The 25,186-nt window shown below is 44.5% G+C and overlaps 2 protein-coding genes across 2 annotated transcripts; both read left to right on the top strand.

Annotated features, from left to right (window-relative positions):
* Nucleotides 1-8,465: 8,465 nt before the first annotated feature.
* Nucleotides 8,466-9,458, top strand: LOC113651784 (trace amine-associated receptor 13c-like). The gene has a single exon (XM_047818991.1). It carries the CDS (start codon nucleotides 8,466-8,468, stop codon nucleotides 9,456-9,458), a length of 993 nt encoding a protein of 330 aa, XP_047674947.1.
* Nucleotides 9,459-15,753: 6,295 nt separating this feature from the next.
* LOC113651713 (trace amine-associated receptor 13c-like) lies at nucleotides 15,754-16,740 on the top strand. Its single transcript, XM_047817975.1, has one exon. The coding sequence runs from the start codon at nucleotides 15,754-15,756 to the stop codon at nucleotides 16,738-16,740; it is 987 nt and encodes a 328-aa protein (XP_047673931.1).
* The last annotated feature ends 8,446 nt before the right edge of the window (nucleotides 16,741-25,186 follow it).

Genomic DNA, 25,186 nt, shown 5'->3' with positions numbered 1-25,186 from the left:
AGGAAGTAGAGACGCTGCTGGGCTTTCTTGGTGATGGCGCTGGTGTTGAGTGACCAGGTGAGGTTCTCCGCTAGATGAACACCCAGAAATTTGGTGCTCTTGACGATCTCTACAGATGATCCGTCGATGTCCAGCGGAGAGTGGTCGCTCTGTGCTCTCCTGAAGTCCACAACCATCTCTTTAGTTTTGTCCACATTCAGAGAAAGGTTGTTGGCTCTACACCAGGCAGTTAGTTGTTGCACCTCCTCCCTGTATGCTGACTCGTCGTTCTTGTTGATGAGACCCACCACGGTCGTGTCATCGGCGAACTTAATAATATGATTCGATCTGTGCATTGCTGCACAGTCGTGAGTCAGCAGAGTGAACAGCAGTGGACTGAGCACGCAGCCTTGAGGAGCTCCAGTGTTCAGTGTGGTGGTGCTGGAGATGCTGTTCCCGATCCGGACTGACTGAGGTCTCCCAGTCAGGAAGTCCAGGATCCAGTTGCAGAGGGAGGTGTTTAGTCCCAGCAGGCTCAGCTTCCCAATCAGGTGCTGAGGGATGATTGTATTGAATGCTGAACTAAAGTCTATGAACAGCATTCGTACATAAGTGTCCTTATTGTCCAGATGGGTGAGGGCTAAGTGGAGGGCTGTGGTAATGGCATCGTCTGTGGAGCGGTTTGGACGATACGCGAACTGTAGGGGGTCAAGTGAGGGTGGTAGCTGGGTCTTGATGTGCCTCATGACGAGCTTCTCGAAGCACGAGGCACGAGGCACATCAAGACCCAGCTACCACCCTCACTTGACCCCCTACAGTTCGCGTAAAATTGTTCTCTCCACTCGTCAAATTTGTCTTCTGTTTTCTCTCCAGCAGAGGAGTACTCTCATAAAATTCGAGTCTCTCAAATATTTAGAATGTCCCGTGGGTGATTCATGGGGACAGCACATGAACCTTTAAGTGAACCTTTAGCCTTCTTGACATACTGTATAACAGTCCTCAAAGTGCAGGCACTGCCCTTTTGCACTCATCCCAACTCATCATGGCTTGGGAACACTACAGAACCAGTCTAGGCTGTTTCATGAGTGCATACAGACATCTCAACCCACATTTCTCTGCCTCCGCGGTGATGATGTTAGATCTTCTTGAATGGTAAAGTAGGCGTTGACGAGGTACATGCAGAGACAAAAAGCTCCACCATTCAGAGGTGGAGACTTCGGGAATCAGATTTCACCCTAGGTGTAAAGAGCAGAGCTACCCAACTGGTTCTGTACTCGGTGTTAATTATATCTGTGACATCAGTGTGATGGTGTGTGAATTCAGTAACTATTTTTCTAATTCCTCTTAAGTGATCTTCGACTGGTCTGTTGGTTATCACGGAGAGTTCAGCCCCTAGCATATATTTCTGATTCAGGTTACTATTTTTGGTGCTCTGCAGTCTCCTAACTGTGACAGTTCTTGCCACAACAATAACAGTCTTTTCCAAAATACTGTATATTGTTTTCTTTTGCTGTGGTCAGTGGGCTCTGTCAGAGTAGAATTTCTTCTAAAGGTGGGTGTAGATGTAAGTCTGCTTTGCTATTTTCCCTTTATACTACCCCCCCCACACACACACACACCTCAATAAAATAAATATTATAGGCTACAGACTATCTCTGCATTCATAGCACATACACATACATTTTGCTCAGTACAGATAGGAAACAAGGACCCATCTTCCTGTACAGAAATTTGCAAATGCATGTCCTTATTTTACATTTGCACACCGTAAACATTACATTACAGCATTTGGCAGACCCCCTTATCCAGAGTGACATTCAAAGTCCTTTTAAGTTTCTATCATTGAATACATTAACTCTGTTTTACTAGGTTACATACTTAAGATAGCATGAGTCTAAAACACTACTCTAATTTTTTTTATAAAGATATGTGGAAAGGAAGGAAGAAAAATTAATTATGGGGAAATAACATGGTCAAAGTATTTCAACACATGAGAAAATAAGTACAATTTATTTGGCGCCACCTTGTGGCAATTGCTGGGTAAAAGTAAATGCAGTGTCTCCATCAATGGTTATTTCATTAAAAATTTTAGTCCTCTAATTGCAGTGACAAGATTTCTTATTCACACACAGTATAGTCCTCTGACTCTTTTATTATCATCATGATGACTTACCATAATTAAAAAAAGAAATCCTTAAAAAAATGCTTAAATAAGTGTTTAAATCTTTAATCCTTATACAAATGGATTAAGGATATAAATGGACAGCCTTACAGACTGCAGGACAAACACTAAGAGCTGAATATGTTTGTGACCAACCTGGTGGGTTTTTGTAGTGACATTTCTAATAAATATACATTTGGTCTAACTAACATTTGGTCAGTTAATTATATGTTGTTGGTTGTAATTTTCTATTCTCCATGAATTACCATTACAGAAACCAGTGTCCCATCAGTCCAGTCAAGAACACATGAGATGGGGATATTTAGTTTAGGCCTTTTCTTCCCACAATGACATCATATTTATTATACTGTCACTCAAAATAGGTATAGTTCTATAAACTATAAAATCACCAGAGCTTCTGAGCCATAAGTTATTCGTTTATGATTTTTTGCATTTTCTGTTTTACTTTAAATTCTGTAGGCATTAGAGAAATGCTGTATTGATGAACCTGGCAGAGTTCTGATGTCTGATGGCTGTGATCATTTCTCCTGTCCAGAGAGATCTGTATCTCCTGCAGTTTATATCTTACTGTACGTGTGTTCAGCTGCTGTGGTTCTGCTAACAGTGTGGAAATCTGCTCATCATCATCTCTGTTCTTCACTTCAAGCAGATGCAGTAAATGTTGGATTAGCAGATGTGTAAATGTCTGTGATAGAGGGAAGAGAGACTCCAATGATCTTCTCAGCTGTCCTCACTATCCGCTGCAGGGTCTTGTGATCCGTCATGGTGCAATTCCAAAACCAGACCATGATGCAGCTGCTCAGAATGCTCTCAATATTCTCTCTGTAAAATGTAGTCAGTATTGTGTGTGTGTGTGTGTGTGTGTGTGTGTGTGTGTGTGTGTGTGTGTGTGTGTGTGTGTGTGTGTGTGTGTGTGTTCCCTCTCCCTTTGTAAGAAGTAAAGACATTGCTGGGCTTTCTTGGTGATGGAGCTGGTGTTCAGTGAACAGGTGAAGTTCTCCACCAGATGAACACCCAGGAATTCAATGGATTGTGATAGCTCTGTGCTCTCCTGGAGTCAACGACCATCTCTTTAGTTTTAGGAGCACTACATTACAATGGGTGTGAGTGTCAAGAAGCTTTTTATTGTCATTTCAACCATATATAGCTGTTGCAGTACACAGTGAAATGAGACATCGTTTCTCCAGGATCAAGGTGCTACATAAAACAAAGACAGGGCTAAGGACATGTAAGTAGTCTTAGCCACATAAAGTGCAACTGTGCAACCTGGTGCAAACAGTGCAGGACAAGACAAGCAAGACAGTGCAGGACAAAAGACAGTGCAGGACAAAAAACAGTGCAGACATTAAGTTACAAGACAATACAAAAAGTACAAAAAATGCAATACACAAAAGACAATAAACAGTAACAGAAACAGCGCCGACCGACCGGTGTAAATACTGAATGTTCAAACAGTATTTTGTGCAGTAAAAGAATGAACAGCAGCAGGTTCTTAGCAGCAGGTCCTTTGGATTATATATGGAGTTGTGCAAAAAACAGCAGATGACTGAGATATTGTCCAATATGTGCAAAAACAGCAGAAAAGTGTGCAAAACAGTGTGTGTGTTTTGTGAGGGTCTGTGCAGTCCATACAGATGATGTGTGTGTATGTTGTGCTCAGTATAGTACAGTTCGGTTATTGAGAAGTCTGATGGCTTGTGGGAAGAAACTGTTACGCAGTCTGGTCGTGAGGGCCCGAATGCTTCGGTACCTTTTTCCAGACGGCAGGAGGGTGAAGAGTGTGTGTGAGGGGTGTGTGGGGTCATCCACAATGCTGTTGCCTTTGCGGACGCAGCGTGTGGTGTAAGTGTCCATGATAGAGGGAAGAGAGACCCCAATGATCTTCTCCGCTGTCCTCACTATCCGCTGCAGGGTTTTGCGATCCGAGATCGTACAGTTCCCAAACCAGACAGTGATGCAGCTGCTCAGGATGCTCTCAATGGTCCCTCTGTAGAACATGGTCAGGGTTGGGGGAGGGAGATGTGCCTTTCTCAGCCTTCGGAGGAAGTAGAGACGCTGCTGGGCTTTCTTGGTGATGGCGCTGGTGTTGAGTGACCAGGTGAGGTTCTCCGCTAGATGAACACCCAGAAATTTGGTGCTCTTGACGATCTCTACAGATGATCCGTCGATGTTCAGCGGAGAGTGGTCGCTCTGTGCTCTCCTGAAGTCCACAACCATCTCTTTAGTTTTGTCCACATTCAGAGAAAGGTTGTTGGCTCTACACCAGGCAGTTAGTTGTTGCACCTCCTCCCTGTATGCTGACTCGTCGTTCTTGTTGATGAGACCCACCACGGTCGTGTCATCGGCGAACTTAATAATATGATTCGATCTGTGCATTGCTGCACAGTCGTGAGTCAGCAGAGTGAACAGCAGTGGACTGAGCACGCAGCCTTGAGGAGCTCCAGTGTTCAGTGTGGTGGTGCTGGAGATGCTGTTCCCGATCCAGACTGACTGAGGTCTCCCAGTCAGGAAGTCCAGGATCCAGTTGCAGAGGGAGGTGTTTAGTCCCAGCAGGCTCAGCTTCCCAATCAGGTGCTGAGGGATGATTGTATTGAATGCTGAACTAAAGTCTATGAACAGCATTCGTACATAAGTGTCCTTATTGTCCAGATGGGTGAGGGCTAAGTGGAGGGCTGTGGTAATGGCATCGTCTGTGGAGCGGTTTGGACGATACGCGAACTGTAGGGGGTCAAGTGAGGGTGGTAGCTGGGTCTTGATGTGCCTCATGACGAGCTTCTCGAAGCACTTCATAACTATGGGTGTGAGTGCAACGGGACGATAGTCATTGAGGCAAGACACTGTAGACTTCTTTGGGACAGGAACGATGGTGGTAGTTTTGAGGCACGTAGGAACAACGGCGCTGCTCAGGGAAATGTTGAAGATGTCCGTAAAGACATCCGCTAGCTGTTCCGCACATTCTCTGAGCACCCTGCCAGGAATGTTGTCTGGTCCAGCAGCCTTCCGTGGGTTAACTCTGCATAGAGATCTCCTCACGTCGGCCGTGGATAGACAGAGTACCTGGTCGTCGGGACGAGGGATGGTCTTCCTTGGCGTAACGTTGTTCTGTACCTCGAACCGAGCGTAGAACTCGTTCAACGCGTCTGGGAGGGAGGCGTGAAATTCAAGATGGCGGCGCGGCAGTAGCACGCAGCGGCCTCTCCGGATTCAATACGGTGCTAATTACGTTTTTAAGTTTTTATTTACGGTTTTGAGCCCGACCATTGCTTCTACATGGATGCCAGAGACAGCGGTGTTCATGTATACAAACATGTATACAAACACCAGGACCTAATAAAGTACAGAAATCGTGTAACAACCAACCTGCACGATGATGTACTGGTTAGGCTTCGTGACCTCGGCTTGCTGCGGAGACCAGGCCTCCAGTCCCCGGTGTCGCCTGATACCAGAGACCAGGGGAGGGGACGCCGAAAGCGGTTCGCGAGGAAGCGGAAGCGTGGTAAGCGAGCGGGCGTCCGTGCTAGGCTAAAAACAAACCCTAGCCGGCCGGCTCTCCCATCCATTCTACTATCCAACGTTTGCTCCCTGGACAATAAACTGGACTACATCCGACTCGAACGCTCTACACGGAGAGAGGTTAGAAACTGCTGTGTGTTTGTTTTCACGGAGACGTGGCTCAGCGACAGAGTTCCGGACGCCGCCATTCAGCTGGACGGGCTAACTTCATTTAGAGCCGACAGAAATGCAGCTCTTTGCGGTAAGACTCGCGGTGGTGGTGTGTGTGTTTATATCAACACGGAATGGTGCAAGAACTCTGTGCTTGTTTCTACTTACTGCTCATCGTCAGTAGAGTTTGTGACTGTTAGATGCAGACCATTTTATTTACCACGGGAATTTACTACTGTTTACATTGTCGGAGTTTACATTCCTCCTAGCGCTAATGCTAAAGAGGCGCTAAGTGAGCTATACGGAGCTATTAGCGACCTACAGAATGTTCACCCCGACGGACTTTTTATCATCGCCGGAGATTTCAACCATGCAAATCTTAAGTCAGTGCTCCCTAAATTCCATCAGCATGTGGACTTTGCTACGAGAGGTGAAAACACGCTGGATCTTGTTTACACAAACATTCCCGGCGCGTACCGTGCGGAGCCCCACCCCCACCTCGGCTACTCAGACCACATCACTGTTATGCTAATTCCAGCATACAGACCACTCGTCAGACGCTCAAAACCGGTTCTGAAGCAGGTGAAAACCTGGCCAGCAGGAGCCACTTCTGCTCTTCAGGACTGCTTTGAGTGCACTGACTGGAATATCTTCAGGGAGGCTGCAACCAACGGCGACTCCGTCAACTTGGAGGAGTACACGTCAGCAGTGACCAGTTACATCGGCAAGTGCATTGATGACGTGACCGTTTCCAAGACCATCACTACACGCCCCAACCAGAAGCCGTGGATGAATGCTAATGTGCGTGCTCTGCTGAGGTCTAGGGACCTAGCCTTCAGAACAGGGGACAGGGTGGCCCTAAGAACAGCAAGGGCCAAACTGTCCCGAGCCATCAGAGAGGCAAAGCATGCACATGCCCAGACAATCCACAGCCACTTCCAGGACAGCGGAGACACCCGGCGCATGTGTGTGATGGGACATTAGTCACTGAGGCAGGACACTGTAGAATTCTTTGGCATGGAGACAATGGTGGTTGTCTTGAGTCACATAGAAGCAATAGCACTGTTCAGGGAAATGTCGCAGATATCAGTTTATGGATAGTCAGGGATAGTCTTCCTTGCCGCTACATTGTTCTGCACCTCAGACCGACTGTAGAAGTGGTTCAGCAGATCTGGGAGGGAGGCATCACTATAACAAGCAGGTGAAGATGTCTCGCAGTTTGTGCTCACCTGATTGACCACATACTCCGGGTGTCTCTGCTGTCCTGGAAGTGGCTGTGGATTCTCTGGGCATGTGAGCGCTTTGCTACTCTAATGACTCTGGACAGTTTGGCCCTTATTGTTCTAAAGGCAGTCTTGTCCCCTGCTCTGAAGGTCCCTAGACTTCAGCAATGCACACAATTTTGCAGTCATCCACAGCTTCTAGAACGTGTGGTGATGTCTTGGAGACGGTCAGGTCATCGATGCACTTGCTGATGTAGCTGGTCACTGATGTCTTGTACTCCACCAGTTTGATGGAATCACCGTTGGTTGCAGCCTCCCTGAAGATGTTCCAGTCAGTGCACTCAATACAGTTCACTCAATACTCCTCCTGGCCAGCTTTTCACCTGCTTCAGAACTGGTTTGTAACAAACTTCTGACAAGTGGTCTGCATAACAGAGATTTGGTCTGAGTAGCCATGGTGTCAAATGAGGATGGGTTCCATTTTGAGTCTGATTCCTCTCAAGGTTTCTTCCTTTTCCATCTAAAGGACTTTTTCCTTGCCACAGTCACCTCAGTCACCTCAGGCTTGTTAATTGGGGACAAATACACACACATTCAAATATGTCTAATATTAATCTTATTTTTTTGTATTATATTAATATTTGTATAGACTATTTTATAATGTTAAATCTTTTGTAGTTTTGTATGTTTCTTATGTTCTGTAAAGAGACAATGTCTATTGTCAAAAGTGCTATGCAAATACATTAATGCTATTAATACTATGCAATTAAATTAATGCTTACTTTCCCAGATTGTTTTTATGCTTTTCTTTTGTTTGTTTTTTTGTTTTTTTAAAAAGTCTCCCAACAGAGTTTTAGGCTGATGCTGAAAGTCTGTGTCCTAGTGAAACGGTGTTAATGTATTCATTAATAGGGACTTCAAATCACTTTTGAACGTCACTTTATATGAGGATGTCTGCCAAATGCTGTAAATGGCTGTTGGACTGGGCAGCAAAATCACATGTTGTATGGATTAACATGTTTTGTTTCATTGTCCTGCTGCATGATGAAGTTCCCCCAAATTACATTCCTCTGTAAATTGGAAGACATAATATTTCTGAATTATGAATTCGTATTCAATTTTTTACATTAAAAATAAATTAGTTTTGTGAAAATGAGTTTTTGTGACCTTGTTTTGTTTTTATTTTGATTATTGGTTTCTACAGATGATTTCTTACTTATAAATTAAAAAAATCAGTGTTTATCGGTGCTCAGTGCCTTCTCTAGTTTTTGTTTCCCTAAGGCATGGCATCATAAACATTAAGCTCTCAGTCAAGCTTGTGGGTGTGCCTTATTTATAAAGTATAAAAATATCTGTGCTGCCTGACATAGAATTCATTTAATTCTAATGCAACATAGACTTTTTTAAATGCTATATTAATGAACCTGATGGAGTTTAATCAGACTGATGGCTGTGATCATTTCTCCTGTCCAGAGAGATCTGTATCTCCTGCAGTTTATATCTTACTGTACATGTGTTCAGCTGCTGTGGTTCTGCTAACAGTGTGTGGAAATCTGTTCATCATCATCTCTGTTCTTCACTTCAAGCAGCTTCAAACACCAACAAACATGCTGCTGCTCTCTCTGGCTGTGTCGGATTTTCTTGTTGGTGCTTTAGTGATGCCACCAATGTGCATCTGGATGATTGAGTCATGTTGGATTTTTGATAAGGGGTACTGCATCTGTTTTTTAATGATCTCTTATTTTATAACAAGTTTATCCATCTATAATGTTGCTCTGATTGCTGTAGATCGGTATTTGGCTCTCTCAGACCCTTTCCTCTACATAAACATAATGTCCAGCAGGACTATGTGCATTGTGGTTTCTTCTAACTGGTGTGTTTGTCTGGTGTATAACACAGTATTTTATTATTTCAATGGAAGCTTTGCAGGTTTTGTAATGTGTCCTGGGGAGTGTTATCTTTTTCTGAATGAAGTTTTATTTGTAATTGATCTTGTAGTAACATTAATATTCCCACTTTCTGTTATAATCATATTGTATACTCAAGTTTTTCTAATTGCTAAGAAACATGCCACTGCTATCAGAGAGCTTAATAATCACACACGGCCTAAAACACAGAAAATCACCTCACACTCCATGAAAACTGAGAGAAAAGCAGCTAAAGTCCTCGGTGTTTTAGTGTCTGTGTTTCTGGTGTGTTTACTTCCATATTTTATTTACAGTTTATTAGGGAATGTTATTGAACTACAGCCAGAAACCTTTCAGAAACTTGCAATTGTGCTTTATCTTAATTCCACCATTAATCCAATTATTTATTCTCTGTTTTACCCGTGGTTCAGGAGGTGTGTTAAATTGACTATTACTTTGCAAATATTCAAAAAAGACTCTGCATTAATCAATGTTCTGTCATGAATGTGTTTTGTACCCAGGAAAAAAAGATAATCACATCTTTGGATTTTTGTTTAATAGCTATTACTTTTTTAATTACCTAAAAAATGTTTGTCTTCCTAACATACTGTATATAAAAATCAGACTGTCTGAAAGGTTCCTCATTCAAATTTTGAAAAAAAATTGTTCACAAACAAATTCTTTCAACATACTACACAAAATTAACCAGAATAAACTATGTGCCTTATGTATGCAAAAATATTTACTTATGTATAACATATTTAAATATCAACAAGCTTTTTCAATTTAAAATGTTTTAAGATGTTTGCAATGTAATATAATATTTTTAAAAAATAAGTTTTCAAACTTTATTTAATGTGTAGTTTATATATATATATTAGTTGTATGTCAACATATCACTAACTATATATGTAACTAACTTACAATTATTTATAACAGTTTTACAGGCAGTGTGTGTACAAACCTATTGTATACAAAATCATCATCCACTTTATTAGAATTACCTGTACATTCCTTCTCTTCTCTAATCAGTCAATCACTTGGCAGCAGCACAATGCACAAAATTCTGTAGATTCAGGTCTAGAGCTTCAGTTGATGTTCACATCAAACATCAGTCTCAAGGTAAAGTCTGATCTCTGTGAATTATCCACATTATGCATTGTGTTGTCATATGAACTGGTTTGAGTATTTCTATAACTACTGATCTCCTGCTGGGATTTTCATACCACATTATTTTAGAGTTTAAACTGAATGGTTCAAAAAATGAAAAACACTGCATGAGTGACAGTTCTGTCGATGGAAACTCCTTGAAGGTTTAAAAATGGTTTTAAAAAGACAGGAAGTATATACTAATATCCGCAAAAAATATCTTGTGTGCTGAGAACTTTTGTCTCTTCCCCTGCTTAAATCCAACAATACTGGTTTACTAGTTGTTGCAGGAGGGGAACATAAGAACTATCAGTTTAAGACCAATAAATGAGATTTATGGGAATTTTTTGTGAAAGAAGCCTGTTCTTGAGCGAGGAGTGTGCATGCTCTGTGTGGTGCTGTGCAAGAGGTTTTCCTGCTTATGTAATTTGTTGTATTGATTTAATCTGAGTCACCTGAATGAGTGAAATAGCATGCATTTGTCACTCTCATCGCTGCCTGAACATGAACCAAAAAACAAGCACCACTTTCATTTGTCGACTGGCTAAATACATTGGATGCCCAAGAGTCAAGACTTTCAGTAATAACAATCTGTTTAAACGCACTTCTGCCCCGTGTTATACATCAGCTCTAGTAAACAAGTACACATGTTATAAGCCACACTCACTGCAGAAAATCATGTGAGAAATTAATCCATTTAAATTGCAGGAGGGTAATTGCAGTGGAATTGATACACAATTCAATTCAAGTTTATTTATATAGCACTTTTTAAAAGTGACATTGTCTCAAAGCAGCTTTACAGAACATAAACATAGAACAAAAGGTTATTATAAAGAATAATATAAAGATTAATATAAAACAAAAATTCAAGAGTAATATAAGATAAGGTAGACCTTTATTCATCCCACAATGAGGATCCAAATGCAGTAAAGAGATTTAATGACCAAAACAAGGAAACAGGAACACAAACAGGCAAAACAAGACCGAACACAGAGCTGATAGGAAACAGGAACATGGAAGTGAACAGACAACATACTACACCAAATAACGACTAACACCAGGGAAGTTGACAAACAGAGTAGATATAGTGAACAAGAACCAATCACAAAGCGGAGACAATCAAAGACTAGGACAAACCACCTGGGAAGAGATTGAGTGCAATTAATGTCCATGGTAACAAATAAGTGGGCAGACAGAAACAAAGGAAAACACAGACAGACTCATTACAGACACCCCCCCCCCCCTTACGAGCGGCTTCGACCTGACCCGGGCTCGACCCGCCCTCCCACCCTGGTTGTGCCTTCGCTCCACCCTCCTGGAGCAACCAGGGTGGGAGGGCGGGTCGAGTTCATGTAGTGGCGGCGCCAGCCGAGCAGGAGGCCAAGGCGCGTCGGCAGAGCAGGAGGCCAGGGTGGCACTGGCAGAGCAGGAGGCCAGGGTGGCGCTGAAGGCGGAGCCAGAGACCAGAGCAGGACTGGAGATCAGGGTGGTGCCAGAGACCAGAGCAGGACCGGAGACCAAGGTGGTGCCGCAGGCGGAGCCAGGGACCAAAGCAGAGTTGGTGGCCAGGATGGTGCTGGAGGCGGAGCCCGAGACCAGAGCAGGGCCGGAGACCAGGGTGGTGCCGCAGGCAGAGCCAGAGACCAGGGCAGTATTGGAGACCAGGGCAGGGCTGCCGGTGCGCTCAGTGAGCTGGCCGTGATTGCAACCCACGGTGGCACCGGGGGTGCTCTGAGCCTGTAAACAGGGACAGGAGGTAGAAGGGCTGGCAAATCTAGTGCAACAAAACACAAGACAGATAACACAGGAAAATTGGTTGGTTCAGGCCAGGCAGAGAGTTCAGGGAGCTTGGGTGTAACCATGTCGACTGCATTCTCTGACTCAGTCATTTCGGTCGACCCGGCTAGTTCCGTCGTCCTGGTCAGTCCGGCTGTTTCCGTCGACCCGGTCGGTCCGGCTGGTTCCATCGGTCCGGCTGGTTCAGTCGACCCGGTCGGTCCAGCTGGTTCCGGCGACCTGGTCGGTCCAGCGACCCGGCTGCTTCCGACAACCCATCTGGCTCCGACGACCCGGTCGGTCAAGCTGGTTCCGGCGACCCGGTCGATCCGGCTGGTTCTCCACTACCCATGGTTACCAAGGACCCACCCAGGAGCAACACCAAGTTTACAAAATCTGACAACGATCCTATCTCTTGGCTAGTCGGCATTAAGTAGCGCAGGTTGTTCTCTAGTAAATGCCTGAAGATGTCCTTTAGAACCTTCTCTCCAAAGTGGTTACACAGGTCCACGAATACCTCAGCATATTCCTCGAATGGGGAATCCTCCTGACATAGGCAAAGCAAGATTTCTGCTGGATCCATTTGTGGTTAGTCGTTCTGTCACAATGATTCAAAGGTGAATGAGGATCCAAATGCAGTAAAGAGATTTAATGACCAAAACAAGGAAACAGGTACACAGACAGGCAGGCAAAACAAGACTGAACACAGAGCCGACAGGAAACAGGAAAATGGAAGTGAACAGACAACATACTACACCAAATAACGACTAACACCAGGGAAGTGGACAAACAGAGTAGATATAGTGAACAAGAACCAATCACAAAGCGGAGACAATCAAAGACTAGGACAAAACACCTGGGGAAGCGATTGAGTGCAATTAATGTCCATGGTAACAAATAAGTGGGCGTGGCCAACAATTAACAGCAGGGAATGACAGCAGACAGAAACAAAGGAAAACACAGACAGACTCATTACAGTTACAGAAGCAAAGAGAAAGAAATGCAAATATATAAAAAGAATAGAGACATAATATAATATACAGTTTATAAACAACACAATGTATAAATACAAAGATGAAAAAAGAGACCATGAGTAAGTAGTTACACTAAAAGAAATATTGCAAAAAAAAAATAAAAATTGTTATTGTTATTATTTCAGTTATACTAATCCAGTGTATATTATGGTGACTGGTTCACTGGGAGCAGCTTTGATTGTAAAGTCTAATAGCAGCAGGGAGAAAAGAGCATCTGTATTGCTCCTTCAGACACTTAGGATGTAACACTCTGTCACAGAAGGAGCTGCTCAGAGCTGAAACCGACTCATAGAGGGGGTGAGAGTCGTTCTCCAGCGATGATGATAGTTTTGCTACCATCCTCCTTTCTCCCACTTCCTGTACAGTGTCCAGAGGAATCCCCAGGACTGAGCTGGCCTTCCTGATCAGCTTGTCCAGTCTCTTCCTTTCTGCAGTAGAGATGCTGCTGCACCAGCAGACCACACCAAAGAATATGGCTAAGGCCACCTAAGAGTCAAAAAAGGTCTTCAGTAGCTCTCCCTGTGCTCCAAAAGACCTTAGTGTCTTCAACAGTGTGTGCTCTGCCATTTCTTATACATTGCCTCAGAATTGTCTGTCCAGTCCAGTTTGCTGTTCAGATGGACACCCAGGTATTTGTAAGAGTCCAATCTCACAAAGTCCATTCCCTGAATGTTCACTGGTGGTAATGAAATTTGTTTGTGCCTACGTAAATCCACCACCAGTTCTTTGGTTTTCCACACATTTAACTGGAGGCAGCTCCGTTGGCACCAGTCCACAAAGTTCTGGATCAGTCCTCTGTACTCCCTGACATCATCATCCATGATCAGACCGACGATGGCAGAATCATCAGAGAACTTCTGCAGGTGACAGGTTGCTGAGCCGAACATGAAGTCTGCAGTGTATATGGTGAAGAGGAATGGGGCCAGAACCGTTCCCTGCAGGGCGCCAGTGTTGCAGACAACCATGTCTCTTAAGGAGCCTGGAGCTGATGCCGTCTGGACCCACAACCTTCTTTACTTTGATCTTCCTGAGCTCCATTCTCACAAAAATGCTTTACCACCTTTACATTTACAGCATTTAGCTGACATGCTTATCGAGAGTGACTTACTTTAATTGTCTTAATGACAATCCTGATGGGGGCGTGGGGGCAAGGCAGACGGCAAGGCAGGTGTGGGGAGCAAGGCACACAGCCAGGCAGGTTTGGTGGAGCAAGGCACAAGGTAAGGCAAGTGGGGGGAGCAAGGAACACGGTGGCGCAGACAGAGAGGGCCGATCGAAGTCCACAGCCGAGCAGAAGGGCCAAGTGACGACCACAGCCAAGCTGAAGTGCCGAGCGTAACCCCTGATGCATCGCGGACAGACCCACATCCAGAAAAACCAGAAACGGGCGGGAGAGCAGGAAAAGTCCTCCACCACAGTGCAAAATATAAACAAAAAATATCCCCAAGGCAAAATCATACGGGCCTGCAACACCCCACACGGACAGGAAGTGGGGTGGCATCCTCCACGGGAAACCAGGAAGTGAAGCAATGTCCCCCACCGGACAGGTGCGGGCAATGTAGCAGGACACTGAGAAAAAAAAAGTGCTGTGACATTGTGCACGGACAGGGAGTAAGGTGGGGTACCCCTCAGAAACCAGAAACCAAAAATCAGTCCAGGAAAAAACAGTCTGGAAGAAAAATAAATATATACTCCCACAGAGCCGGTCCTGGCTGATGTTATCCTGCTGGGTCTTGGTGTGAAATCCTTGGGTTAGGGTTAGGGTTAGGGTTAGGGTTAGGGTTATTACATGTGATATGTGCTATGCTAACCCAAACCCCCTAACCCAAATGCAGAATAGCTAAAATAAACTGGGTTTATTAAATAACAAACACAAAAGCATCCACTGTGTAATGTCCTTCACACAACCTTCAATCTTATTAAGCTGATGACTCACATCTGACTTAGATAAACAGTGGAAGCCAATACCATGTTTATGTATAATTGCACCAAGGGGGAAGGGGGAACGGTGGCTTAGTGGTTATCACATTCGCCTCACACCTACAGGGTTTGATTCCCGCCTCCGCCTTGTGTGTGTGGAGTTTGCATGTTCTCCTCGTGCCTATGGGGTTTCCTCCGGGTACTCCAGTTTCCTCCCCTGGTCCAAAGACATGCATGGTAGGTTGATTGGCATCTCTGGAAAATTGCCCGTAGTGTGTGAGTGAATGAAAGTGTGTGTGTGTGCCCTGTGATGGGTTGGCACTCCGTGCAGGGTGTATCCTGCCTCGATGGCCAATGACGCCTAATATAGGCACAGGCTCCCCGTGACCCGAGGTAGTTCGGATAAGCGGTAGAAAATGAATGAATGCACCAAGGGGTAACATATACAAGTCTTACATTCCAGTCGTTTGCTGTTTTGCACAATTCTTTACATTATCTCAGGGGACCTGCTGCTATAACACTGTGTTGATTCTAATATTATTGCACGCAATATTGTTGAACAGTATTACACTGTATTACAGTATTTACACTGCTCGGCATTGTTTCTGTTTATTGTGTCACAGTTTTTCTTTATCCACACTGCAAAGTTTTTGTGGCCATCATCTGTTTTTGATTCCATGCTTTTTGTTCATGTTTTCTTTCTTGTAAACTGGAGAATCAAATAATAATATGTTTATCTGTGCTTAATGCCTCCTGTGGCCTTTTGTTTCCCCCAGGCATGACATCACTTTCACTAAGGTGTCAGTCAATTTAGAGGTGGAGGCGTGCCTAATATCTACACTATAAAATTTTCTAAGCTGCCTGACCTATAATTCATTGGCTCATAATGTAACAGCCTTTCTTAAAAAATGCCTGTATTGATGAACCTGACAGAGTTTAATCAGTCTGATCACTGTGATCATTTCTCCTGTCCAGAGAGACCTGTATCTCCTGCAGTTTATATCTTACTGTACGTGTGTTCAGCTGCTGTGGTTCTGCTAACAGTGTGTGGAAATCTGCTCATCATCATTTCTGTTCTTCACTTCAAGCAGCTTCACACACCAACAAACATGCTGGTGCTCTCTCTGGCTGTATCGGATTTCCTCATTGGAGCTTTAGTTATGCCATCGATGTTCATCTGGACGATTGAGTCATGCTGGATTTTAGGGAGAGATTTCTGCACCTTCTTTTTGTTATCTAGTAGCTTTCTCGCAATCATATCAATCTATAATATCGTTCTAATTGCTGTGGATCGATGTTTGGCTCTCTCAAACCCCTTTCTCTACATGAACAGAGTTTCTGTGCGGATCACTGCTGTTGTGATTATTTTTAACTGGTGTGTGATGCTAATCTATATGTTAACATTCATGTATTTCAATTTCACAAATTCTGTAATGTGTCCTGGAGAGTGTTATTTCTTTCTGAATGAGGTTTGGTCTGTAATTGATCTCATATATTCATTTATATTTCCACTTTCTGTCATAATCATATTGTACACTCGAGTTTTTGTGATTGCTAAGAAACATGCCACTGCTATCAGAGAACTTAATAATCACATACGGCCTAAAACACAGAAAATTACCTCACACACCATGAAATCTGAGAGAAAAGCAGCTAAAGTCCTTGGTATTTTAGTGTCTGTGTTTCTGGTGTGTTTACTTCCATATTTTATTTACAGTTTATTAGGGAATGTTATTGAACTACAGAGAGAAACCATTCAGAAACTTCTGATCATGCTTTGTCTTAATTCCACCATTAATCCTGTTATTTATGCTTTATTTTATCCGTGGTTCAGGAGGTGTGTTATGGTAATTATAACTTTACAAATATTACAGACAGACTCTGCATTAATCAATGTTCCTTTATGAAAAAACTGTTTTCCTCTACGTCTTCTATTGATGTTCCCAAATATCTCTATTGTATTATATATCATTTGAATATTCACTAAGTTAATTTAATGTTATATGGGAAAAACACATCATTTGAACAACCAGAGAGCATGGAAAGGTCCTCATTCTCTGCTTAAAACTTAAGGTTCTCCTGATATTTTGTTCAGGACGTTTAATACAGTATTGTAATTAAGCCTATGTGTACACGAATGCTTAAAAACCAATTAATAAATTCTATTGTTGTCTCATCCTTAATGCTTATAGTTTAGTTTACACACATTGCTGTACACTGAGCCTGATTTAACAAGGTTTTATTTGATCATGTGACAAGAAGACAGATTATTGTGCAGCCTGCTTTTTATTTTTTTCTTCTTTTTCCGTTATTTTGACCACTTATTAAAATTCACCTTTTTCACTTAATCAGATCAAATGAAACCAAAACAATGGCAGGTATGAGTGTGGCCTTTTGTCTAATCTGGCCAGGTCTGACCCACTCTTCAACAGCACACACGAGTCCAGTCAAGAATACATGAGATGGAGATATTTAGTTTAGTGCTTTTGTTCCCACAAGCCATGAATTCATACTGTCACTCAAATTGGGGATGCATGAATAATTTCTATTTACTATAAAATCACCAGAGCTTCTGAGACATAAGTCATTCGATTATAACTTTTTACATTTTCTGTTTTACTTTAAACTCTGTAGACATTAGAGAAATGCTGTATGAGTTCAATCAGTCTGATGGCTGTGATCATTTCTCCTGTCCAGAGAGATCTGTATCTCCTGCAGTTTATATCTTACTGTACATTTGTTCAGCAGGGATCATGTTAGAAATCTCTACGCTTAGTTCTTCTGGAATGGTAACATAGGTGTTGATAAAGTTTCTTCCTGTACATGCAGAGACAAACAGGTCCAACATTCAGAGGTGATGACTTCTGGATTCGAGTTCTTATTCTTAGAGGCTTAGTTTCACCCTAGGTAGAAATCGTGGACCTACTCAACTGGTTCTGCTCTTAGTGTCAACTGTGATGGTGTGTGAATTCAATAACTATTTTTCTAATTCCTCTCAGGTGATCTTTGACTGGTCTGTTGGTTATCACGGAGAGTTCAAGCACTAGCATAAGTTTCTGATTCAGGTTACTGTTATTGCTGCACTGTACTCTGCTAACAATGACAGTTCTCGCCACAACAATTCAAAGTTGTGTCATCTTATGGACCAGCCACAAAGGTGTACTAGAGCCATTGGCAGAGACTGTACCTGAAGGATAGCATTCTGTTACAACATTTTTACTTGGTGGAATGTTCTATGTTTTATCTGCAAATCATCCTCCTGCAAGGGTTACAAAAGGATATTATGTATCAGATGCATAAGGATCCAGTGGGTGGAAATTTGGAGTAGAGCAAATGCTGTCCTGTCTGCAGAAAAGGTATTATTGTTGCAAGATGCAATTCAAAGATGTTTCACTATGGTGTCACACTTGTGTCTGCTGTGCAGCAAAGATTCGGCCATTGAAGAGGCCTCAAGTGCACAAGGGTACTGTACAAATGGGTGTTCCAATGGAAAGGATCACTGTTGATTTGATGAGACTCCTGAATAAAACAGAGCAATTCAGTTGTTACATATTAGTGTAATAGCAAGACTATTTCACCAAGTGGGTGAAAGTATACCTGTTTCCCAATGATCAAGCTGTCAGCATAGCACATGTGATTGTCTGAAAATGGGTCTGCCATTTTGGAGCACCACTCTCCCTGCATAGTGACCAAGGCATTAATTTTGAATCTGAGGTCATTCAGGCAATGTCTGAACTGTTAGATATTGAGAAGACCCAAACAACATCCTTCCAGCCTCAGTCTGCCTGGAAAGGTTGAGAGTTTCAATGCCACTCTCCAGAAAATCTTATAATTTAATATGTTTTGATGGTTTGCAGAGCAACCAGGCACAGTATCACTGGATTGCTATCTGAGCCGATTGATGTAGCTGCAGGAGTGCCCCCCAACTTTACAACAGCCCAAACACCCCTGCAATATGTGGCTCAGTTGAGGAATAGGCTGGATGACACGTGTTCCAATAATGGAACAGCATGGAGTGAGGGTAGCATGGTGTCGGAACTTAGAGCCCGCCTCCAAGCTGACATATTACAAGGGTGATTTATACTTATAACTGTAACTGTATTGTCTACTAATTTAACTAAATCCTTCTAATTATACTATAATCAAAATTGTTGAAGTAGTGAGAAAACTCCTCAGACCTGGATGAGAATGAGCAAAAACTTCTTTATTGTAGACAATCAGTCATCCATTCCATTGAGCTCAAAGAAAACAAATCACTAAGTCAAAAAGGCACAATTGACAAACCCAAAAGGAGCATTCAATCGTCACCAAAAACTTCTCTCTTGTAAAACAAAAGTTAAAGTATCAAAAGAAATGAAGGAGCTGCAGCATCCCAAAAAATGGTTTCACCATCCAAGCTACCCCACGAAAAGCACTCTAAACTTCCCCTCCAAATTTCCCTCAATATATACCCTGGCATTGCTAAGCGCCTCCTATTTTTGATCCCTCCTACTCTCAGACAGGTTCCCATTATGTTTCAAGTTGTTCTCTGGGGCTCCGCCTAATCATTTACATGCTTCTTCCAAAATCCCCTTATTTCCCCGAATTACCTCATACGCCCCTTTAGTGACTTCATATCCTGCCTTTCTGAATTCCCCTTATTTTCCAGAATCATCACCTGACCCTTACTCATATGCCCTTATATGGATTCTCCCCCTTTCTCGATTTCCTATTATTTTCAGCCTTTTTCGTCATTGTATTAAAAAAAATATGCTCAAGAGAGCTCTACTTCCTTATTGTTATCACATTTGTCGCTCAGCCTTTACTTCGTGGACTCATCTTCTCCTCAGCTACAGTGAGTAAGTTTTCCTCATTTCTGCTCTTACTATTCTTACTTGGTTATATGTTTAAATGATTATATGTTAATATTATTTAACTGACATATCCTACTTGGTTATATTGTATTGCTTTGCTGCTGTTGCTAAGCTTTGCTATGACTATGTATATTGTTGGAGTCCTTAATGCTGGCTCTTTCTTAAACTTTGTTAAACTCTTGACCTTTATTATGATCTCAGTCTGGCCTTCAGACTGGGCTTGCTCATTGCATTCTCTAAGCCTTAGTTTCTTTATCTTATCATTGCTACTCCTCTTTTCCTCTTAGGTTCTCAGCCTCAGGGTCAGCCAATTCGTCCTGGTCACACCATCTGGATTTGTCGGTCTACTCCCTACAGGAGGCCAGTTCCTGCTGAGGTCATGGCCAGTTATCGCCGCTATCAGCTGCGTCATCTTTCTCAGGAGTTCTGCTCTTTCCTAGAACGCCTGTCCTCCCCTACACTCCCAGATCACCCTCTCTTGCCTTTTAACATCGTGCAGGCACCTTTGATTCGCTCTTCTTCTACTCAAACACCTCTGCCTCCTATCCTGGTGGATCAACGGACACAAACAGATGGTTGTCCTCATGCTGAACCCTGTTGCCCTAGGCTGACAACTCCTGCCTCTCCTCCACGTATCTCTTCTCTCTCCTAGTTTGGCTTCTTCTCCCTCTAACTCTGAGCCTGGCTCCCCAGGCTTTGTTCCTTCTTCCCCTTCTCCTAGGCCTGGATCCCCAGACTACACTCCCACTTCTCCCAGGCCTGATAGCTCTGGTTATTACTAAGTTTGTTTGCAATAAACCTCTCTTTTCTCTTTTATACTTCTCCTGAGTCCTGTGTGGTTCATTTGCATTAAGTAACTACTTATTCTTATTATGACGTCTGAGCTCTATACCCATATATCCTATGATATCAATCATAATAAGTCCTTACATATGTTCCTTTGGGGCACTTCTTTATGTATTATAGAATTTTCGCAACATCAATGGTGCAAAAGGATTTAGCAGAGACTGTTTATGGCCAAATGAGCCCTAAGCCATCACAAATCAGGAGGCAACCAAGGTGGTATGGTGACTGCACTAATTATTAGATTTAAGTGTCAAGATCAGCTCCTTTTATCCAGATCAGCTCTTATATCTAGTGTATAGTCTTATATCACATTTCTTAAAATGCTTGGACTGTAACATATTTTATGTCCCTCACCTATATTGACTAAAATATATATTTTTTTCTCTCCCTGCACTTAACAGACAGTGACAAACAACACACATACACAGAGCGCTTCCTAAAGACAAAGAAAGCTGAAGCAGCGTGACGTAGATGCTCTTATATGGACTTGCTGGCGCGTAATCACTTCGTCATGTGTCCTTACCGAGCCTTTAAATGGTGTGTATGCACACAGAGCTTCAGACACTTCCTCATAGGAGCGTTCCCATAGCGTCAGCCCTGACGCAGCGTCGAGTTCCCTCGAATGGGAACTGATCTGTTGAGAAGCATAGAACGCTAGCTGCCCCAGACATTTATAAATGTTATCACTATGGCAACCAGTAGTAGGAACTCTTACTGATGACTTCTTAATACAGCGAAGTCACTGTATTTGTGAACGTTGCTTAATACTTAATAACACAATGTTTTTTGTTTTTTTTTCCCCTCCTTGAACCGCCACCTTATTGTGGTGGAGGGGTTTGCATGCCTGAATGATCCTAGGAGCTATGTTGCCCCTGGTAGGGTTTCCCAAGGCAAACAGGTCCTAGGTGACAGGCCAGACAAAGAGCGGTTCAAAAACCTCTTATGAAGAAAATTAAAGCAAGGTCCGTGACGTCGCCCGGTATGGCGCAACAGGGGCCCCACCCTGGAGCCAGGCCCGGGGCTTGCATGCGAGTGCATGGTGGCCAGGTCTTACTCCACGGGGCCCGGCCAGGCTCAGCCCGAAGGAGCGACGTGGGGCCGATCTCCTGTGGGCCCACCACCTGCAGGAGAAACCGTAAGGGGCTGGTGCAATGTGGATTGGGTGGCAGTCGAAGGTGGGAGCCTCGGCGACCCAATCTCCGGACACGGAATCTGACTCTAGGGACATGGAATGTCACCTCGCTGGGGGGGGGCACTTGAGCTGGTGCGGGAGGTTGAGAGATACCGACTAGAGATAGTTGGGCTCACCTCCACGCACAGCTTGGGCTCTGGAACCCAACTCCTCGAGAGAGGCTGGACTCTCTACTACTATGGAGTTGCCCGCAGTGAGAGGCAGCGGGCTGGTGTGGGCTTGCTCATAGCCACGTGTTGGAGTTTATCTCGGTGAACGAGAGGTTCATTTCCATGTGCCTTCGGGTCGGGGAGAGGTCTCTCACTGTTATTTGTGCTTATGGGCCAAATGGCAGTGTAGAGTACCCGACCTTCTTGGCGTCTTTGGGAGGGGTGCTAGAAAGTGCCCCGACCGGGGACTCCGTCGTTCTACTGGGGGACTTCTACGCTCAGGTGGGCAGTGACAGTGACACCTGGAGGGGCATGATTGGGAGGAATGCCCCCCCCAACCTGAACCCAAGTGGTGCTCTGTTATTGGACTTCTGTGCTAGTCACAGTTTGTCCATAACGAATACCATGTTCAAGCATAAGGGTGTCCATCAGTACACATGGCACCAGGACACCCTAGGTCGGAAGTCAATGATCGACTTTGTGGTTGTTTCATCTGACCTCTGGCCATATGTCTTGGACACTCAGGTAAAGAGAGGGGCGGAGCTGTCAACTGATCACCACCTGGTTGGGTCCGATGGCAGGGGAGGAAGTTGGACAGACTTGGCAGACCCAAACGTACTGTGAGGGTCCGCTGGGAACTTTTGGCAAAGTCTCCTGTCAGAGAGATCTTCAACTCTCACCTCCGGCAGAGCTTCAACCAGATCCCGAGGGAGGTTGGAGACATTGAGTCCGAGTGGACCATGTTCTCCACCTCCATTGTCGACGCAGCCGCACGGAGCTGTGGCCTTGGGTGCCTGTCGTGGCGGCAATCCCCAAACCCGGTGGTGGACCCCGGAAGTAAGGGATGCCGTCAAGATGAAGAAGGAGTCCTAGTTTGGTGAGGCCATGGAGAAGAAGTTTGGTGAGGCCATGGAGAAGAACTATTGTTTGGCCTCAAAGAAATTCTGGCAAACCGTCCGGCGTCTCAGGAGGGGTAAGCAGTGCCCTGCGCACACTGTTTACAGTGGGAGTGGGAATCTGCTGACTTCGACTGGTGACATCCTCGGACGGTGGAAAGAGGACTGCGAGGATCTCCTCAACCCCACCAACATGTCTTCCACAGAGGAAACAGAGGCGGAGGGCTCGGTTGTGGACTCGTCAATCCCCCAAGCTGAGGTCGCTGAGGTCACTGAGGTAGTTGGCAAGGAACCGGGGGTGGATGAGATCCACCCTGAGTACCTTAAGTCTCTAGATGATGTGGGGCTGTCTTGGTTGAGATGACTCTGCAACATCGCATGGCGGTTGGCGACAGTGCCTCTGGAATGGCAGACTGGGGTGGGGGTCCCTCTCTTTAAGAAGGGGGACCAGAGGGTGTGTTCCAACTACAGGGGGATCACACTCCTCAGCCTCCCCGGAAAAGTCTATGCCAGGGTACTGGAGAGGAGAATTCGGCTGATAGTCGAACCTCGGATTCAGGAGGAACAATGCGGGTTTCGTCCTGGTCGTGGAACACTGGACCATCTCTATACCCTCGCCAGGTTGCTGGAGGGTTCATGGGAGTTTGCCCAACCAGTCCACATGTGTTTTGTGGATCTGGAGAAGGCATTCAACTGTGTCCCTTGTGGTGACCTGTGGGGGGGTGCTCTAAGAGTATGGGGTCCGGGGGCCTCTGCTAAGGGCTGTCCGGTCCCTATATGACCGGAGCAGGAGTTTGGTTCACATTGCCGGCAGTAAGTCAGACTTGTTCCCAGTACATGTTGGACTCCGGCAGGGCTGCCCTTTGTCACTGGTCCTGTTCATTATTTATATGGACAGGATTTCTAGGCGCAGTCGGGGGCCGGAGGGAGTCCGTTTTGGGGACCACAGGATTTCGTCTCTGCTTTTTGCAGATGATGTTGTCCTGTTGGCTTCTTCAAATCAGGACCTTCAACCTTGTCTTCAGTTTGCAGCCGAGTGTGAAGCGGCGGGGATGAGAATCAGCACCTCCAAGTCCGAGGCCATGGTTCTCAGCCGGAAAAGGGTGGCTTGCCCCCTTCAGGTTGGTGGATAGCTTCTGCCTCAAGTGGAGGAGTTTAAGTATCTTGGGGTCCTGTTCACGAGTGAGGGAACGATGGAGCGGGAGATCGACAGGCGGATCGGTGTATCTTCTGCAGTGATGCGGTCGATATACCGATCTGTTGTGATGAAGAAAGAGCTGAGCCGTAAGGCGAAGCTCTCTATTTACCAGTCGATCTATGTTCCTACCCTCACCTATGGTCATGAGCTTTGGGTCATGACAGAAAGGACAAGATCCCGGATACAGGCGGCCGAAATGAGCTTCCTCGGCAGGGTGGCTGGGCGCTCCCTTACAGATAGGGCTCAGTCACTCGGGAGGAGCTCAGAGTAGAGCCACTGCTCCTCCACATCGAGAGGGGTCAGCTGAGGTGGCTCGGGCATCTGTTTCGGATGCCTCCTGGACAGCTGACTAGGGAGGTGTTCCGGGCATGTCCAACCGGGAGGAGGCCCCGGGGAAGACCTAGGACACGCTGGAGGGACTATGTCTCTTGGCTGGCCTGGGAACGCCTCGGTATTCCCCTGGAAGAGCTGGAGGAAGTGTCTGGGGGGAGATGGAAGTCAGGGTGTCCCTGCTGAGACTGCTGCCCCCGCAACCCGGCCCAGGATAAGCGGTAGAAAATGGATGGATGGATGGATGGACAATGTTTTTTTGTCTTTTGTCCTGCACTGTTTGCACCAGGTTGCACAGATGCACTTAGAAGTACTACCTAGAAGCCTTTAGCTCTGTCTCTGTTCTATGGAGCACCATAGTCCTGGAGAAATGTTGTCTTATTTCAATGGGTACTGCAACAGCTATATATGGTTGAAATGATAATACAAGCTTTTTGACTTGACTTGTATTTCTTTTTGTAATCTTATATGCTGTGGCATAAGACTGATGCCATAATAATATATGTCTAGCTGTGGAGTTCAATTATATGTGGAGTTAAATTTCCATGAGTATAAAACAAGCGTATTAAATACTGAGTTTTTGATGTTGTTTGAGATCAGACATTACATCAGCAAATCATTTAGAGCAAAACTGCATTTTAACATTTATCACAGTTTTTCTTTATCCACACTGCAAAGTTTTTGTGGCCATGATCTGTTTTTGATTCCTTCGTTTTTGTTCATGTTTTCTTTCTTGTAAACTGGAGAACCACATAACAATCTGTTTATCTGTGCTTAATGCCTTCTGTGGCCTTTTGTTTCCCCAGATATGACATCACTTTCCCTAAGGTGTCATTCAATATAGGGGTGGGGGCTTGCCTAATTTCTAAACTATAAAATTATCTAAGCT

Source organism: Tachysurus fulvidraco, chromosome 9 (genome assembly GCF_022655615.1).
Source record: "Tachysurus fulvidraco isolate hzauxx_2018 chromosome 9, HZAU_PFXX_2.0, whole genome shotgun sequence".
In the NCBI taxonomy this organism is placed as follows: domain Eukaryota; kingdom Metazoa; phylum Chordata; class Actinopteri; order Siluriformes; family Bagridae; genus Tachysurus; species Tachysurus fulvidraco.
This window is presented reverse-complemented; position numbering and strand designations above follow the sequence as displayed.